General features: G+C 45.7%; 1 protein-coding gene across 4 annotated transcripts in view; it reads left to right on the top strand.

Moving 5' to 3' along the window:
* The window catches only part of arap3 (ArfGAP with RhoGAP domain, ankyrin repeat and PH domain 3), a 163,307-nt gene that overhangs the window by 86,224 nt on the left and 58,362 nt on the right, over nt 1-18,721 (top strand). For 3 of the 4 annotated variants that reach the window (XM_030395552.1, XM_030395551.1, XM_030395549.1), the window contains one exon: nt 7,708-7,803. The exons of the other annotated variant lie outside the window; for it this stretch is intronic. In XM_030395552.1, the coding sequence (XP_030251412.1) occupies nt 7,708-7,803 (96 nt within the window). The remainder of the gene's footprint in view (nt 1-7,707; nt 7,804-18,721) is intronic. 4 annotated transcript variants of the gene reach the window in all.

The raw sequence follows: 18,721 nt of genomic DNA, 5'->3' as shown, positions 1-18,721 counted from the left end.
TGTAAGGCTCTGCTTGTCATGCAGGTGAATATTACTCCATAACTTTAGACCATAGCACCTCCTTTCTTGACCTCAATGGAACTGAAGTAGTCCACTCCTACACTGGTGAAAGGAGGCAGGTCTGGAATAATTATCTCCCTTCGCATGTCGGCCATTTTCTGCTCACTTGGCTGTCCTCGATACCATCGACAAACCACACATTCAGATATTATTTTTCGACAGACATAGTTAGCATTCGTGATCCAGTACTTTTGTCGCAGATGTAGATGTCACTGGTTTTCTTTACATCTGATCCTCCACTCCCCACTGAATTGATTTCTTCCATGAATGCTGCCCTGCTGACTGAAGCCAATAATGGCAGTCTCTGCTCTAGAGAGGTCACACCAACAAAGTGATTGACCTTCAATAACATCACTGGCCTTTCTCATCTCCTCTTCAACTGATTGCGTGGATGAGCCAGCAAAAGACTTACTGTCTCCTTCCTCTTTCTCATTAGCTCCAGGAGAATAGTTTTGAGCCTAAGGAACCAAGCAACTGAGGTCTTAAGCTTAGTCCACCCAGAAAAGTGATGAATAAGTTTTGTAATAGCATCCTCAGAGCCAGAGATGATGATGTTTGCCCATCAGTGGCGTTTTCTTGCAGAGGCCAAGGGAAGCCAGGCTTCCTCACTTTTTTCAGAATATAACCGTCATTTAATAAAAACACTTTTAACAGTTTACGTAATCCTTCTGTGTTGTGTCTGTCGTCTCCTCCTCGTCTCTCTTCATTAATTATTGAGCGTTCCATGATGTGTAAAACAGCGCCCCTCTAAATGTTACGTGGTGAATGAGCGTTGAAAACATGGTACTGCACTCTGTTCTCTGTGAGGAGGCCAAGCTGAGTTGGCCTCCCTTCGTGAAAAAAAAAGAATGATTGACCAATCAGGTGAGGCTTTTGGCATGACACTGCTCCCCTGTGATTGGTCAGTACAGTGTTAAGGGAAGCCACAAACTCGTTGGCATCACACCAATCAAATCACAGTATGTTAACGTCATTGAATGAAATGAGGGAGGTTGTTGTTTTGTGTCAATACTTGGTAAGCTAGCAAAAATATTAAGCGCAAGTATGGAGGGTGGAGATTTGGAGTATTTAGTTAAAAATAATTTTACTAAACTGCCTCTACAGCAGCAACTCCGAATTAAATCTGACGGCAGGCCAACACCAAAACTCCGTAGCTCCGTACTGAGATGAAGAAAAGTTTTCGGACTTTCAATGAGGAGAATTACGTCCGCACCAAGTGGCTAGCTGCTAGCGCCAAGCTTGGATTAACGAGGCTCTGGATTTGGCAAAAAGTCGGAGCACAAAGAAGCACAATGAGCAGGTGAAGAAAAACGGGATATTTTAATGACACTCATCGTTGCAGCCCTGTACCTTGCGCGCCAAGAGCAAGCGTTCAGGGGTCACTGAACAATGAGGCCACTGGCAGCGCAAACAGGGGCAATTTTGTGGAGTTGGTGCATACTTTTGTGGAGTTTGACACCGAGGTCTTCAAACTGCTGCAGCGTTTGCTCACGATTACGGCTACCAGTGCATCAGCAGAGCGCTCATTCTCCTGTCTAAAGAGGATCAAAACTGAGGAACACATGTGGACAGGACAGGCTTGTAAACTTGACCAAGATATCCATTGACTCTGTTGTTGTGGAGGACCTAAAAGCACCGATCACTTTGCCACCATGAGAGACAGGAGTATGGCCTTCCTCTACGAATAGGGTGAGGAAAACGCATTTTTTTTCTGTGCGCATCACAATGATGTGATTATAGTCCGTATTGTGTCTTGCTTGCTTTGATTAAGCAGCATGTGAGTCCACTGAACACTGCATGAAAAGTGGGATTTTCGGCCCCGTAAACGCCCGGAAATCTCCCTAATTTTCGGCAGTTAACAACAATTTACAGGCTGTGAACGTGGCGTTTGTCTGTGCCGAAAATTGTCGGAAATGAACCATGACGTCAGTGGAGCTCCCGGAGGTGCGAACGGCTCTAATTTGCATATGAATAGCAGTGAAACCACGCCTGGCCAGAGGATGTGTGGGCTGGCTTGAATATCCTCACTCAGTATTGGATGAAACCACTACTCATAAACAAGCAAAATCACTCGTGATTGGTCACCCTGGGTCATTATAAACGTAACCCCAGTGAGAATATATATATATTGATATATATATATATTTATATTTATTTTTGTAATATATATTTATATTAATTGTTCATTCATTTATATTTATGATATCATCAAGGGCATGAATGAGTTAATTGAGGAAAGGAACATTTGCCAGGAAGGTGTTGTTTATTCAAAGAAAGAGTTTTATTAGCACAAACACAAACACACAGCATGTACAAAGCATAATCTGCCCACAAAACGAACGGGAAGATCACAAGAGGCCCAAAATCCTACAGCACCGCGAAGTGTCTGTTTTTGCAGACGTCTGTGGTGCGCTGCCCTGTACTTCAGAATCGCCTCTCATGTGACAGCAGTGTGGTACAGAGCTCGGTGAGCTCCCGGCTGCGAAAGGACGGAGGTCGCACAATTCATCCAGACACCCCGCCATCTTGTGCCGTCTTCCTCCTCAGACATCAGGTCTATGGCGGCGCACTTCCAAAGGTCCACCTCATCCTCAGCTAGCACTCTGTCTCGCTTCCAGCAGCTGTAAAAACAATCAATAAAGACGATTAGTACTGCGCGATGCACTGCGTATGGATACAACACATCTATTATTTAATAGAATAATAGTCACATTGACCAAAAACGGACCTAATCTAATAAATCTTACCCTCTTTGTCCTCGATCGACTCCGAGCTGAACTCCTCACAGCGTCCGCCTGCGATGCAAGATCTGGTTGTTTGTTGTCCTGCGTACTGTCTCGTAATGTCTTACAGGCAGCTGGAAAACAATTAAAAAGACTGGTATGAATAAAGAAACGTAAGTCACAGCAAAATTAAACGAGGGAGAAAACAGTAACAGTTACTTACACACAATGGCGTCATTATCGGCATCGTGTAAATCTGGACTTGCAGACGTGGCTCCGAGCTAACAGGAGGTCGCGGCCTTGTTATGAGGCGAGGTTAGTCTGTGAAAACAAAATGCTCGAAGCGATAAACCTCCGTGTCCCTCTGCGGCAGTGAAGCTCCGTCGGCGACATTCTTTGTGGCGACCCGGCAAAGCTCCTCCCGTCCGCGTAGAGGTCCTCTCGACAATGGCCGGGCCGCTAGCCTAGCTCCTGCTAGCTAGCTTAGCTCCTGCTAGCTAACTTAGCCGAACTTGCTTCGTGTCCATTAAAACACAAACACTTCGACTGCGATGGAGAGTCCAACTCACAGCACGTCGTCCGACAACAGTTCACAAGTCGGTTAGTGATAAAACACGACACTGACGACACACACAGTCCACTGTCAGCGGCTCGACGCCATTAACTCGCCGCTCCTTCTTCCTCGTCACTCATGCTCCGGTCTACCCGGAAGTGTAAAAACTCTTACAGGTCATGAACTCTCACACGCAATAAGAATTACTTTTCAACTGCTTTTAAAACATTCAGAACCCATGAAATTATAGAAAGATTTTTTTTTTTTACATTTTAATATCTTGGTTATCTCATGCAAATTTTAACTTCTTAAAGGAGTCATCACCCGGTTTTTTACATATCCAGTCCCTCTTGGATCGCTTTGGATCATTTCTTAAAACTTATTAGAACAGGGGTGTCAAACTCATTTTCAGCCCGGGCCACATCAACATTATGGTTGCCCTTAAAGGGCCGGTTGTAACTGTAAGACTGTATGAATGTAACTACTCCGTAAAATATTGTAACAAATAAGTGTCTCTGCATTTAATTATTATTTATTCAACTGTACAAATATTGAACAAGCATTTACATAAATGTAAAAATATATTTAAGCACATTGCTCTGTAATTATAACTGGTCCCTTTAATTTATCAGGTTAAGAAACCCACCATTACTCCATCAATCACAGATCAAACTTTTCAAATTAATAACAAAGATAAGCCAAATATGATCACACACAAGTTATTACATCAACTTTGTTCAAAACGTTTTTGTCACTGTTGAGTGGGGCAGAACTATGGCACACAAATAATTCTGAGCTGCTAAAACACGTCTCACGTGTGTGGCATTTTAGAAAAACAAAAAGCAGAGAGCCTTGCAGAGGGTAATGAGAGATGGTTTTGATTACAGTAAACATTTGAACACATACACCTGTAAACACACTGAATATGTGGTTTAATTTGGCAGCTAACAGAGCACACGAAAAAGCACTGACAGACAGGAAAGTGGGCAACATTGTCCTGTTCCAACTGGGACCTCCACAGGTGCAGTTTTCACTGGAAAGCTGTGACCATGTCGGACTTCTGTGTGATGACTTCACTAATCCAACCAAGCCCGTTTTTCCTCCACACATTGCAGATGCACCATCGGTAGTTAACCCATCAACTTGTCCCACGGTAATTTAGTTTTACTCACGGACCTTTCCACCGTATCAAAAATGTTCCTGCCCGTCGTCGTCGTCCTATGCATGGCAGCTACATCCAAGAGCTCGTCACTGACAGTGAAGTCTGCCTTCACGCCTCTTATGAAAGTGGACAGATGCGCTTTATCCATGTTGTCCGCGAAAAAGCAGGTAACTGCGTGACTCTTCGGCCAGCTGTGTTGTCAGATTGTCTGCCAGTTCCTTAACTCGGTCTGCGATGGTGTTTCTTGACAAACTGATATTGTTAAAAGTCTGATTCTGGTCGGGGTACACCTGCTCACACACCTTTAGCTTGCAGCGCTTCACAAATGCGCCCTCCGAAAAACACTTGGACGCTCGGGTGATTTCTTCAGCCACAATAAAGCTAGCTTTCACTGCTGCATCACTTTTAGCGGTAGCTTTGGTGAACACATTCTGCTGCAGCTGCAGTCTGCCTTTTAATTTGTGGACAACTTCTCCATCACTTCTTAGAAATCCGCTTTAGTCAAACGCTGATATGGAAACACTGGGATCTCGCGGCAGGATGCGATCTTTTCGCGGGTCACACAATGCACGTCGGGTTATCGGGTCATCGACATGCATTGTGGGAGATGTAGTTTATGGTCACTGTACACTGTAAAGCAGTGTAGACTTATTTTAAGACAATTGTACACCTTTTAAGCTCTCGCGGGCCACATAAAATGACGTGGCGGGCCGGATTTGGCCCGCGGGCCTTGAGTTTGACACATATGTATTAGAAGAAAAAAAAATTAAAAAAAATCAAACATAGAGCTTGTTCTGACACTTTTTCATACCGCGACTTTCTCACGCGAGATTATGCGCGAGGTTTTGACCGGTCCGGATGTGCATTGTATTAATATGTAATGAGGCGCGCGTTGATTGGCCGCAGGAAGGACAGAGCCAGAATGGGGGGCGAGCCTGCATGCACACAGACTCCAAAACATAAACAGCCCCCTGTCATGGCGCACACACTAAATGACGAACCTTACGGAATTCAGGCATTTATGTACGAGCCGGAGTCGGAACCTGAACGGGAGAGTGAAGAGACAGAGACGGTGGAAGAGACACGTTTACAGCAGGACGTCTCTGAATGGTAAATTCTTTTTTTTTCCTTCTTACTTTTCACACTCGTGTTTTACATGTAAGACCTGAGTTTTAATGCTGGCGGTCACGATGTATGGCGTGAAAATGACAGAGAAATAGGCAGAAAAGTCTGGCTGAGGACGGCTGTGAGCCGATGCTTATGCAAGTAGCCTCCTGTGGTAACCCTGTTCGGAAAAAGAGCCAAAGCGAAAAAAATAAGCCACTTTCAAACTCCAGCTTTTCAGGCAAGTTTCAACAGAGGTCCAACACCAATATGCATGATTTAACGAGAGAAATTGCGATTTCTGGGTGATGACTCCTTAACAACTGGCGTTTTATCTTTAACTTGTTCCCAGGAGAGAGAGAGAGAGAGAGAGAGAGAGAGAGAGAGAGAGAGAGAGAGAGAGAGAAAAGAATAAATCATCTTTTTTACATAACATTGGCCATTGCTAATGACATACACAGTAATTAATCTAGCATACTTTCATTAAATAAATCAATTCAAGCTAAAATATAAGGGTCTATCATTAGGCTATACTGAGCCTGATCTATTTATACCAGAGATTTTCTTAAAATGAAGTTAACAACTTTTAGAAAAAGGTCACCTGGGGTAAAACTCCCCCTGCTACCCTGATTTACATTTGTATAGCTCACAGCATTTTCATTTACATGTTAAAGCCTCCCCTAGAATCAGGGGGAGGGGGGTCATTGGGGGACAACTGCCAAGCAAGGCCCACGTCAATTTCCGACAATTTACGTCAGTTTTTGGTGTTGCCTGTAAATTGCCGCGTGCAGTCGAAAACCTGAAATTCCACGTCAATCTACAGTGCCGCATACTGACGAAAATCCCACTTTTCATGCAGTGGAAGTTGTTGTTTATTGTTTTGTTTATGTGGAGAAAATGAGCACCACCGACAGCGGCCATGATGGGCCGGGCTGTCTGAATACATGCCCATGTCAGGTGTGCAGTTTACAGCCACTGGTACTGGGTTGTTGTGTTGCTGTATAATGAACATTTACATTTATTATTATGTATATAAACTGAAAAGTGAAAAGCATTTGTGTATCTCACATAGAGCTTACAAGTCGTGTTTGACGTGGACGTAAAACTTAACGGCTTCTGATTGAGTGTGTGAATGAATTTGCATCTTTCCAATATCAAATGTGTGCTGTGCATTAAGTAGCTGGTTGTGCTTTTGGGAGGGTGGTTGCATACATTAATGAGATGTTTATGAGGACTGTGTGTGTGCGTGCGAGTATGAGTGATTGACTGACTGAGACACAGAGAGAGAGAGCACGTCGGTGCTCAAAGTGTCGGTTAGATAACAAGCCTGTGTAAGTCCTGGTAAAATGATGCTGGGCGCTCTAATAGTTCATCCGACTACATGAAATAGCAACATATAAATTGCAACATACGATTTTTTGACCCCACCCCCATAAAACATTCACAGCTTAGAGGTTGTGTCTCACTTGGCTTCCTTGGAAATTTTCATCACGCCACGCCACTGTTGCCCATAGGTCCCTTTTGAACTCTGGATCCTCTTTCAAAATGGGCTGTGGAGCAAAAGGTTGTAGCCAATCTACTTCTGGCTTTTGAAGAAAGTCTAGACCCTCAATCCACCTTTTACATTCCAGGAATTTATCCACAGACAGACCACTGGATGCTTCGTCAGCAGGATTGCTCTTTGAGCTGATATACCTCCACTGAACCACATTTGTTGCTTCTCTTATAGAGGCCACTCTATTTGCCACAAAGGTGTGAAATCTTTTGGTCTCGCTATTGATGTACTTCATCAGAGTCCGACTGTCAGTCCAGAAGCAGGACTTCTCCAACTGCAATGACAGTTCTTTCCTGATCATGTTGTCAACTTTAACTGCAAGCACAGCAGCAGTAAGTTCAAGGCGAGGAATTGTTGTTTGTTTTAATGGTGCAACTCTAGCTTTTCCCAACATAAATGCAAGATGTATCCCTTTATCCTGGTTCTCCAACCTCAGGTAGGACACTGTGCCATAACCATGGTCGCTAGCATCTGCAAAGTGATGTGACTGTGCACGTAAGTCCTTTGGCTTGATGCATCGATCCACCTTAAACTCCACCACTTTCTCCAGGTCCATAACCATTGCTGTGAGAATGTGGGAGGTACAGGATCATCCCATGACATGTTTTTCCGGCACATTTCTTGCAACAGCATCTTTGGCAACAAGGTGAGTGGTGACAAAAATCCTAATGGGTCATAGATGGAACTGACAATTGAAAGAATACCTCCTCTGGTATGTGGTCTCTTTTCCACTGCAGGCTTGAATGTGAAATTGTCACTCTCAGCACACCAACTCAATCCAAGCGCTGTCTCCACTGGCAAGTTGTCCTGTTGCAAGTGCAGCTGCCTAATTATTTTGGACCGCTTTACCTCCGGAATAGATGACAACACCTTTCGACTATTGCTGGTCCACTTTACCAGCTAAAAAATCCTCCCTTTGCACAAATGTCAGCCAGATCACCAACCAATGACAGTGCATCCTCTTCTGTGGGCAGGGATTTCAAACAATCGTCCACATAAAAGTTGTTGTATATAGTGTCAGTCACCTCCACGTTGAAGTCATCCTTATTGTCCGTTGCAGGGCGTGTGAGCGGAGCGAGTGGGGAGCGGAGCGTGCGAAATATAGTCGGAGCACAGAGCAGGTTTTAATCCAAAGGCCAGAGCGATGGTTCCGTCTCGCTCCAGTTCCGTTCCGATACCGCTCTCCACGAGTCTAGGGCATGCACAAGTCCACACAGACTCACGTGTGCCTTCAAGGGTTAGCCTACATCAGAGGTCATTCGTTGAGAGATGGAGTTTGTAAAATAAGATTTCGAAAAGCAAGCAGACAGGTCATATAGGTGCAATGTCAGGAATTGCTCCCTCTTTTAAATTTAAGCGAGCGTGGAGCGATTTCACCGGAGCTGAATGAAATTTTAGGTGAGCAGAGAGCGGTCTTTGAGCGGAGCTGTCTGGTATAACTTTGAGCAATGGAGCGAAGGAGCGAACACCCACGTAAGCGGGGAGCGGAAATTCTAGCTGCTCAGCTCCGCTCACATGCTCAGGTCCATTGTAGTCCTCCCCAAAGCATAATTAGCAACACTTGGTGATGAAACTTCTCCAAAAACATGCACTCTCATTCTGTGTTCCACTGGACTCTGTGACGTGTCTCCTTTCAGCCACCAGAGGAAGCGAAGAAAATCCACATGCTTCTCTGACACCCTCACCTGGTGGTACATAGCTTGGATATCAGTCATCAGAGCAATGTTCTCCTGTCTGAATGGTGTTAAGACACCAAAGAGAGAGTTTGTGAGGTCAAGACCTTGCAAAAGCTGACAGTTTAAAGAGGTTCCCTTAAATCCTGCTCCACAATCAAAGACCACTGGTTTTCTTCTTTGGGTGATAGACTCCGTGATGAGGGAGATACCACACTCTACCCTATCTACCTTCCAGCTGGTCTTGAGGAACCAGCCAGGGGCGAAAATCCCATTTCATAGTTGGGGGGGGGGGGGGGACAATAAACAGTAACATTTTAGAGAATAATTCCAGGGGGGGGGGGGGGAACGAATAAAAGTTGTAGCCTGTCTTTTATACAGCATCTTTTACCGCAATTTGACGCTTTAGTCTCTCTATCTCTCCAACAGGCAGGCAGAAGACCTTTCTTAGCACTGGCTGAGTCCACCTGCACATGTCTAGATTTAAAACAAAATGATTGAAATCAAATTAACATGTACACATGCAATGTATGTCTTGGACACTCGGGTGAAGAGAGGGGCTGAGCTGTCAACTGATCTCCACCTGGTGGTGAGTCGGATCCGCTGGCAGGGGAGGAAGCTGGACTGACCTGGCAGACCCAAACGCATTGTGAGGGTCTGCTTGGAACGTCTGGCGGAACCCTCTGTCAGGGAGGTCTTCAACTCCCACCTCCGGGAGAGCTTTGTCCAGATTCCAAGGGAGGGTAGGGACATTGAGTCCGAACGGACCATGTTCTCCACTTCCATTGTTGATGTGGCTGTCCGGAGCTGTGGCCGTAAGGTCTCCGGTGCCTGTCATGGTGGCAATCCCCGAACCCGGTGGTGGACTCCAGAAGTAAGGAATGCTGTCAAGCTGAAGAAGGAGTCCTATCGAGCCTGGTTGGCTCGGGGACTCCTGAGGCAGCTGACGGGTACCGGCAGGCCAAGCGTGTGGCAGCACGGGCGGTCGCGGAAGCAAAAACTCAGGTCTGGGAAAAGTTCGGGGAGGCCATGGAGGAGGACTATCGGTCGGCCTCGAAGAAATTCTGGCAAACCATCCGGCGCCTCAGGAGGGGGAAGCAGTCCTCCGCCAACACTGTTTACAGTGGAGGTGGGGAGCTGTTGACCTCGACTGGGTACATTGTCGGGCGGTGGAAGGAATACTTCGAGGATCTCCTCAATCCCACTGACACGCCTTCCATGGAGGAAGCAGAGGCCGGGCGCTCAGAGGTTGACTCGTTCATCACTCAGGCCGAAGACACTGAGGTAGTTCGGAAGCTCCTCAGTGCCAAGGCACCGGGGGTGGATGAGATCCGTCCTGAGTACCTCAAGTCTCTGGATGTTGTGGGGCTGTCTTGGGTGACACGCCTCTGCAGCATCATGTAGCAGTCGGGGACAGTGCCTCTGGACTGGCAGACCGGGGTGGTGGTCCCCCTATTCAAAAAGGGGGACCGGAGGGTGTGTTCCAACTATCGGGGGATCACACTCCTCAGCCTCCCTGGGAAAGTCTATTCCAGGGTACTGGAGAGGAGAATTAGGCCAATAGTCGAAACCTCGGATTCAGGAGGAACAATGCGGTTTTCATCCAGGCCGTGGAACACTGGACCAGCTCTATACCCTCCGCAGGGTGCTTGAGGGTTCATGGGAGTTTGCCCAACCAGTCCACATGTGTTTTATGGACTTGGAGAAAGCATTCAACCATGTCCCTTGTGGCATTCTGTGGGAGGTGCTCCAGGAGTACGGGGTCGGAGGCCCTCTATTAAGGGTTGTACGGTCCCTGTACGACCGGAGCAGGAGCCTGGTTCGCATTGCCGGCAGTAAGTCAGACCTGTTCCCAGTGCATGTTGGACACGGGCCGGAGGGGATCTGGTTCGGGAGCCACTGGATCTCATCTCTGCTTTTCGCAGATGATGTGGTCTTGTTGGCTCCTTCGAGCCAGGACCTCCAGCATGTCCTGGGGCGGTTTGCAGCCGAGTGTGAAGCAGCTGGGATGAGAATCAGCACCTCCAAGTCCGAGGCCATGGTTCTCGACCGGAAAAAGGTGGCTTGCTCCCTCCGGGTTGGGGGAAAGCTCCTGCCTCAAGTGGAGGAGTTTAAGTATCTTGGGGTCTTGTTCACGAGTGAGGGAAGGATGGAGCGTGAGATTGATAGGCGGATCGGTGCAGCGGCCGCAGTAATGCGGTCGTTGTATCGGTCTGTCGTGGTGAAGAGAGAGCTGAGCCGAAAGGCGAAGCTCTTGATTTACCGGTCAGTCTACTAGGGGTGCTGAAAAAAATCAATTATTGATTAATCGCGATTATAATATTGACGAATATGATTCGATTATTAAATTTCCAAAAATCAATTTAAATTTTATTTTTATTTTTTTTGAAATAGTAATACAAACTGGAGTCCTCCTCTTACTGGCTTCCGCTACATGGTCCACAGTCTGGAGCCAAGATATGTTATTCTATCCCGGAGCCTTTTCACACTTAAATCGATTCCAAATCTTTACAGGGAGACAAACCTTTCCGTGCAAGTGTCCCTCAACTCTGCTCACAGGGTAGCAATAACCTGCGATGCCTGGACATCCAGAGCTACAGTCTCATATGTGACCGTTACAGCTCATTATGTCAGCAGTTAATGAAAGCTAATGTCCTACATACTTCAGACGAAAGCTATGGATGATAGCCACACAAGCGCAAATATGTGTGAGTTTCTCAAAGCAATTGCAGACGAGTGGGAAATAGAGAAACACGCCCTGGTTCTCGTCACCAACAATGCTTCTAACATGAGTCCTGCTACTGAGCTTGGCAGCTTTCTTATAACAGTGAAACACTACATTTAAAACAAATTAAAAAATAATTATTTTGATATTACAGTTACACTATACAATATTGAAGGTGCTGTGAGGTGTTACTCAAAAGATAAGTAAAATAATTCAGCAGCTGACTGATGTTAAATGGAAGATCAATAGTCGTTAATAATTGAAAATCAAATCGATAATCGTTAAGCATCGAAAATCGATTTGTATTTGAATCGAGACTTCAATAATCGGAATCTAATCAAATCGGGAAATTGGGCCTATTAACCACCCCTACAATCTACATTCCTACCCTCACCTATGGCCATGAACTTTGGGTCATGACCGAAAGAATAAGATCCCGGATACAAGCGGCCGAAATGAGTTTCCTCCGCAGGGTGGCAGGGCGCTCCCTTAGAGATAGGGTGAGGAGCTCTGTCACCCGGGAGGAGCTCGGAGTAGAGCCGCTGCTCCTCCACATCGAGAGGAGCCAGCTGAGCTGGCTCGGGCATCTGTTTCGGATGCCCCGGGACACCTTCCTCTGGAGGTGTTCCTGGCATGTCCCGCCGGGAGGAGACCCAGAGGAAGACCCAGGACACGCTGGAGTGACTATGTCACTCGGCTCGCCTGGGAATGCCTTGGGATTCTCGCAGAGGAGCTGGAGGAAGTGTCCGGGGAGAGGGAAGTCTGGGTGTCCCTGCTCAGGCAGCTGCCCCCGCGACCCAGCCCCGGATAACGCGGAAGAAGATGGATGGATGGATGGCTGGACATGCAATGAATAAACTAATTATCAGGCAAACATCTAAGTTTGTTTTTTCAGATTTCTCATAATCAGATAACTGCCTTTTTCCAGATGAAAGATATCAGATTATGCTATTCTCTCTCTCTCTCTCTCTCTCTCTCTCTCTCTCTCTCTCTCTCTCTCTCTCTCTCTCTCGCAGCATTGCACTCTTGCACTGTCAGCATGTTCAAATCAAATGTTTTAAGAAATGTTATCAAAAGTAATGATAATTACAATAATTGCATTATACCATATTAATCCTTACCCTACCTGTATACAAGTTCTTGTTTATTCACCCAGCAATACAAAACAATGGTATTAGGTGGAAGGTGGCAAGACAATTAACTCTGGATAACTGGATAAAAACTTTTCTGGAAATAAATCTAAAATGTCAGTAATATCTGATTCTGACATTTATATCCAGACAGTCTTTTAGAATGACAAAAATAATTACTACTGTTCTTGTCCTGTCCTGTCCTCTCCCTCTCCTCTCCTCTCTGTCTGTGACTATCACTATCTGTAGCTTTTAACTTAGCTTAACAGCACACGTAATTGAGTAGGCTTTTGAACAATGCAGGATAAATATTGCAGACAGCCTGGACCTGGCGCTTTTTGTAAATGGGATGTGTGTTGTTGTAACTTATGTTACTATGTCTGTGTGGTATACACAACTCTTACCCCGCGAAGCACGGTGTGAGTAGCAGGCTCCATCGACAGGCTGCTGCAGCTGCTAGCTCCACCCGTTGGAAAGAGTGGGGGGGGGGACTAAATATTTAAAGATGTAAATAGCACATTATTACACACTTATAATGAGCACCGCTTACATTGTGCTTTCAATAAATGCTACTGCATTGTTCAAAAATGATTAATTTTGTCCCAAATTATTCTAGGGGGGGGACATGTCCCCCCAGGGATTTCTGCCTATGGAACCACCTCTGCATATCCCCTATCCACCATCTCAGTGAGAAACGCTGTGTACTCCTCCTGATAGATCTTATTCCTTTCAAACTTCCTCTTGAGACTTTGAATACGTTGCTCAGCTATGCACCTGTTGTTCGGCATGGTGATGTCATCCACTTTAAAGGGCAAGTCTATGCAATAATGACCTTCCTGCCTGCAAAATGACTTGTCCGTGATCTCCATAAATCTCAGATCCTTCCTTGACATCTCATGCTTTTCTTCCATGATTTTTTCACTGAAGTCCAGGTTATACTGAGAGACCAACAGCTCCTCCAGTCTGACAATGGATATCTTATTGGCATATACTGTATAGTCGAGCAGCTTCTCTGACAACCATTGTTGCCCCTCAAAGATCCCTTGATGACCCACCCCAATAGGGTCTTCACAGCGTAAGGTCCATCACCTTTGCTGTTGATTATTTCCCATGGCTCCATGAGTTTTGGTGCATTAGTCCCAATCAAGATTTCAACATCAGCTTCCAATTCTGGGATCTTAATATCTTCCAGGTGTTCCCATCTTTCAATATCTCGCTAAGTTGGAATGGTGGTCTGTGACACAGGGATTGTTTCTTGTGTGAATGTCTCTGGGAGCTCCACAAATTGGTTACTATCCAGCCTTGACACCTCCAGTCCTGTAAGAATCTGGCCCCAGTACAACAAACTGTTTGCAGAGAGACAAGTGCACTACTCACTGGTGTTTCTTGAGGTTTGTTGCCTTTGTCCTTATTATGGATATGCAGAATAGTTGGGTGCTTCAGATTGCATTCATCACATGATAGACGACTTCTGCATTCCTTGTTCTTGTGGCCAACCTTCAAACATCCAAAAGAGATTCCTTTATCTTTCAGAAAGAGAGTTACGAATGTAACTACGGTTCTATGAATTCTGGATGACCGCCAGAGGGCGGTGCTTCAGCACTGGATGACTCATGCCAACAAGGTCACGAGGAATGCTTACCGCATTAAGGCATGGAAGCTGTTGATTGGACAGCCGTCGCCACAGCATGTTGAGCAGCCACATTGACGCGATAGTAGCGAGCAAAGGTACATGAGGATTCCCAGGTTGCTGCAGCACAGATGTCCTGCAGAGAGACCCCCTTCAAGGCTGCCCATGATGTGGACACACTACGAGTAGAGTGGCACCGAACGTTACTAGGCGCAGGTAGGCCCTGCGACCTATAAGCATGTAAAATCACCTTGTCAATCCACTAAGAAAGCCTCTGTTTTGACAGAGGTTGACCTTTCCCATAACCCCCATAACAAACAAACAGTTTGTCAGATTTATGAAAAGGGGCTGTAGCAGCCACATATGCCTTGAGAGTCCGAACAAGGCAAAGCTGCTCTGACAGCTCTGACAGCTCTGTTGCTTGCTGCGACGAGCTTGGTGGACTGAATGCTGCCAACTCAATTGCCTGGTTTACATGTGAGGAAGGCCCCCTCTTTGGCAGGAAGGAGGGGTTGGGTAGGAGAGGATATGTTCCCACCTGTGTTGAGTGCTCCATCTGCCATTGATGGTCCTGTGCTGCCAGACTGCACCCCAACCTAACAGAGAGGCATCTGTCTCCACAACTTCTCGGCGGGCAGGGATCACTCCTAGGGGAACCCCCCCGACCAGATACCCCCTCCTCCTCCAAGGCTTCAGGGCTTGACAGCAAGGGCTGGATACCCTGACGTTCCTGCCTCTGTGCCACCTGGGAAACAAGTGAAGTGTGTTGACCCAGATTTGAAGGGGCCGTAAGGAAAGGAGAACTAGCGGGATCACCATGGATGCTGCTGTCAGCATACCCAGCAGTTTGAGAAAGAGGCCGTATCTCAATACTCTGCCTTTCTGGAAGCAACCTATAAGTTGCACAATGTTCTCCACCCTTTTCCGAGAAAGGAAGGCTCTCATTAACAGTGAGTCGACAATGCGAGCCCCTTGTGGCGGAGTCACCACTGGGAACTGGTCCCCTACTGTCAGGCTGCAGATTGAGCAGAAGCTCCTTAATCTGGGCCATACAAGAGTTACAGACAGGCAAGCTCAACATGTCATTAAGTGGGACAATTTCTAGAAAAGGCGAACGAAAGAATAATGCAGTCAATACTATGCTACACAATTATCAAGGCAGTCACAGCGGAAACACTGTGCTGCCCACCAGACAACAATAAGGTTCAAACGCGTCCGTACCGGAGCGTGCCTCGAGAGAAAAAAAGAGTCGAGAGTCAGTGCACTCAGCCCTGCCCGACAACTTAAATTAAGATTCCTGACTGCCCAGCCTAATGGCGTGCTTACTGCCGCTACAACCCACCGGAAACAGAGAGTCAAGCAATGTAGCGTGTAACATAACAGGCGGCGAAAACACTGTGTTCAAAACAAATACTAGCCCGGCGAGCCGCCGGCTCTTAGCCCCGGCTAACGGCTAACCACTAAAGCAACTTAGCTTACTTACCTGTCTGCAGTAATTCAGTATGAATCGTGATGGCGAGATCACCGCTGCTCGTCCGAAGAACAGAATTGCCGTAGTCTCTGGTAGACGAAATAACCGAAGCACCAACCCTCAGGTTACGAGACTACCAGTGGCGAGCCAATTGACCTGCTATCAGATTTTTCCTCAATCGCGAGAAGATAGAAGGAACGGATTGCGTGATGACGTGGGGGTTTTATACTGGGGCGTGCGCCCTACGTCATCACACGGTCACAGGTGACTTTGTTTGTATAATAACTCGACCTGCACATATGCGAGATGGAGATATCCAGTAATGAAGCACCGCCCTCTGGCGGTCAGGAAGAATGAAATAGAAACTCAATTTTCTCCCTTTGAGGAATTTTCCTCAGTTGTGAACATTTGGATAGCAGTTGTGGTTATTTACAATAAGGACAGACTTCTGATGACAGCTCATTAGGTTTTATGGGCTGCCTTTGCATCTTGTACACTGTTAGCTGTAATGGTTGTTGCAAAGCTGCTTCCTTTGATGCCGCTCCTGGTTAGCGGCTTGCTCCTGTTAACAGGCTTTGTTGATGTACTTGGACATGGATCTGAAATATCACCAAAGAGTGGATGAGATAAGATCTTGACTCTATTCTCCAGAAAGTTCACAATATCAGGAAATGTGGCTCTGTAGCCTCGCCGTTCTTGAATGTCACAGGCTGCAGACCTCCATCTTTCTCTTAGTTTGTATGGCCACTTCATCATGAAATTCCGCATGTTTGATGGGATATTCAATTCCTCCATGTACTGTATCTCAGTCATAGCATTGCAGCATCCTCTGAGGTAAAGCGCAAATTCATTCAGCGCCTGAACATCTTCTGCCCTAACAACAGGCCATGCAAATATTTTGTCCATTTAGGCTATCTGGTATTCGTCACCAAAGTGTTCTTTCAAAAGGCTTTTTGCTCTTTGATAACCTTGTTGTGGGGTCATATGAAGACAACTTCTCACCAGTTCTCTGGGCTGCCCCCTGGTGTATTGCTCTAGAAAATACAGTCTTGATAACTGCTGGTCCTCTCTTCAACACAATGTTCAAAAGTCCAAATGAAGTACATTGCAATGGATCATCATCAACAACTGTTATTTCTCTTTGTGGCAAAGTAGCTGACATTTGTTGTTGTGCAAGCATTGTGGTGATTTAATTTTGCTTTTTCATGATTCCACAAGTGACATTGTGCTCAGCTACATTATGCTGAAACCTGTACAGATGTTGTTCCTTTGCAGCTAATTGCTGCTTTATTGTGGTTGTATGGAACATTTCAGTGTTTGGTTCCAACTGTGACCTGAGTGATTTATCCATTCATATTGAGGTGCCATATTGGATTTGGTCCTGTGGTTGTGTTTGCACTTTCACTTTTGGTCGCACATCTTGCTTGGAAGAGACAGGTGGCACTGTTGGGCTTTGATCCAAAGACAGAATTTTTGCTTTTGGCACAAATTCATTTGCATTTGGGTTGAATTCCAGTTTTTTCTCTTTAAGTCCTTTGCTCACATAAGAGTTCATTCCATTTAAACTGGACTTTCCTCCGAAATCACTGCATTCCAGCAGCAGCAGCAGCTATTTGTGCATCAATGTCCAGCTGCTCTTTAGCTTTCCTCAGTATGTCACTTTCCTGTCTGAGTTTCTCCTCTTGTGCCTCAAGTTCATGTCTCATTTGCAGAGCAGCAGCTTTCTCCATTAAAGCTGCTTTCTCAGCCTTTGCCTTTAAGCGTGCAGATGAAGTACTTGACATGGCTGATCTAGAATGGCTTAACCTTTTACTTGGCACATTAGACAGACTGTCCTCAGGGTTAGGGTTATTTTTATCAACATGATCATCATCATCATCAACATCATTTTCATCATTTTCATCATTTTCATCAACATCATTATCATGTGAGATTCCATTATCTTTTAACCATGTTGATATTTCTTCAACAAACACATCATTGTTCCTGCTTTATCTGGTCCTCGTCTGGGATAAAAAACTGAGTGAGAAATGTGTTATGAAGCTCAGCAGCTTTTTGACATAGTTGTTTGACCTTTTTAGATTATGTTGAACAGAATGGACATTTTCCTTAGACACCAAGAGTGTTTTGATTTTTGTCTTTAATTTGCTTGCCTGTGCAAAATGGTTTCTCCTTTACTTTTGGAGCCGTTGAATCATAATCATGATTCCTTTAAAGGTAGGTTTCCTTGTTCTTTTCTCCGCGACATCACTTCTCACAGTTGAGTCTGTTTCAGCATTAACACATTGCGTTTCATTTTCAACCAGATCGTATTGACGCTTTAAAGAGAAGCCTGCGCACCTTTGTCCACACGACACAATCACAGTCACACGACAAGTTGAAAGATAATCTCTTTCCTCCAGTTTCCTTGAATGCACACGTAATCAAAATGAATAAAGTCTTGCATAAGAAACATCGACATCAGAGCGGCCGACTGCAGTATCAGTGCAATGCTGTTCTAAACGAGCAATACAAGCATCTGTACTGACCGGACCTCCAGGTGTTAGTCGGTGCCCATAAACTTTTCCTTTCTTTTGGGATGATGATGATGTGGCTGCGTCCCAAGATGTTGTCCAAGAAGCTCCAAGTCTCCAGGTGAGATCGGGTTTTAACTTGTATAGCAACTATCCTGCCCTCCTGTAGTCACTTGGCATGGGAGTGGGAGAGTGTTTTTAAGCGCTCAACAAACAATTGTCCATGCGCTTGTCCATGTTCGGGTGAGGTTCCCATTTGTTAGACAAAAAGTATTATAACTTTGACTGAACTAATGCAAAAATGAAACTGATAAAGTGATGCTGCTGGAAAACAAATGAGTAAGCTGGTTGAGCGAGCAGTGAAAACCACATGATCCTCCACCCCATACTCCCTGATTACCTACACCTGTGAATATAAAGAA

This window comes from Sparus aurata, chromosome 18 (assembly GCF_900880675.1).
Source record: "Sparus aurata chromosome 18, fSpaAur1.1, whole genome shotgun sequence".
In the NCBI taxonomy this organism is placed as follows: Eukaryota; Metazoa; Chordata; class Actinopteri; order Spariformes; family Sparidae; genus Sparus; species Sparus aurata.
This window is presented reverse-complemented; position numbering and strand designations above follow the sequence as displayed.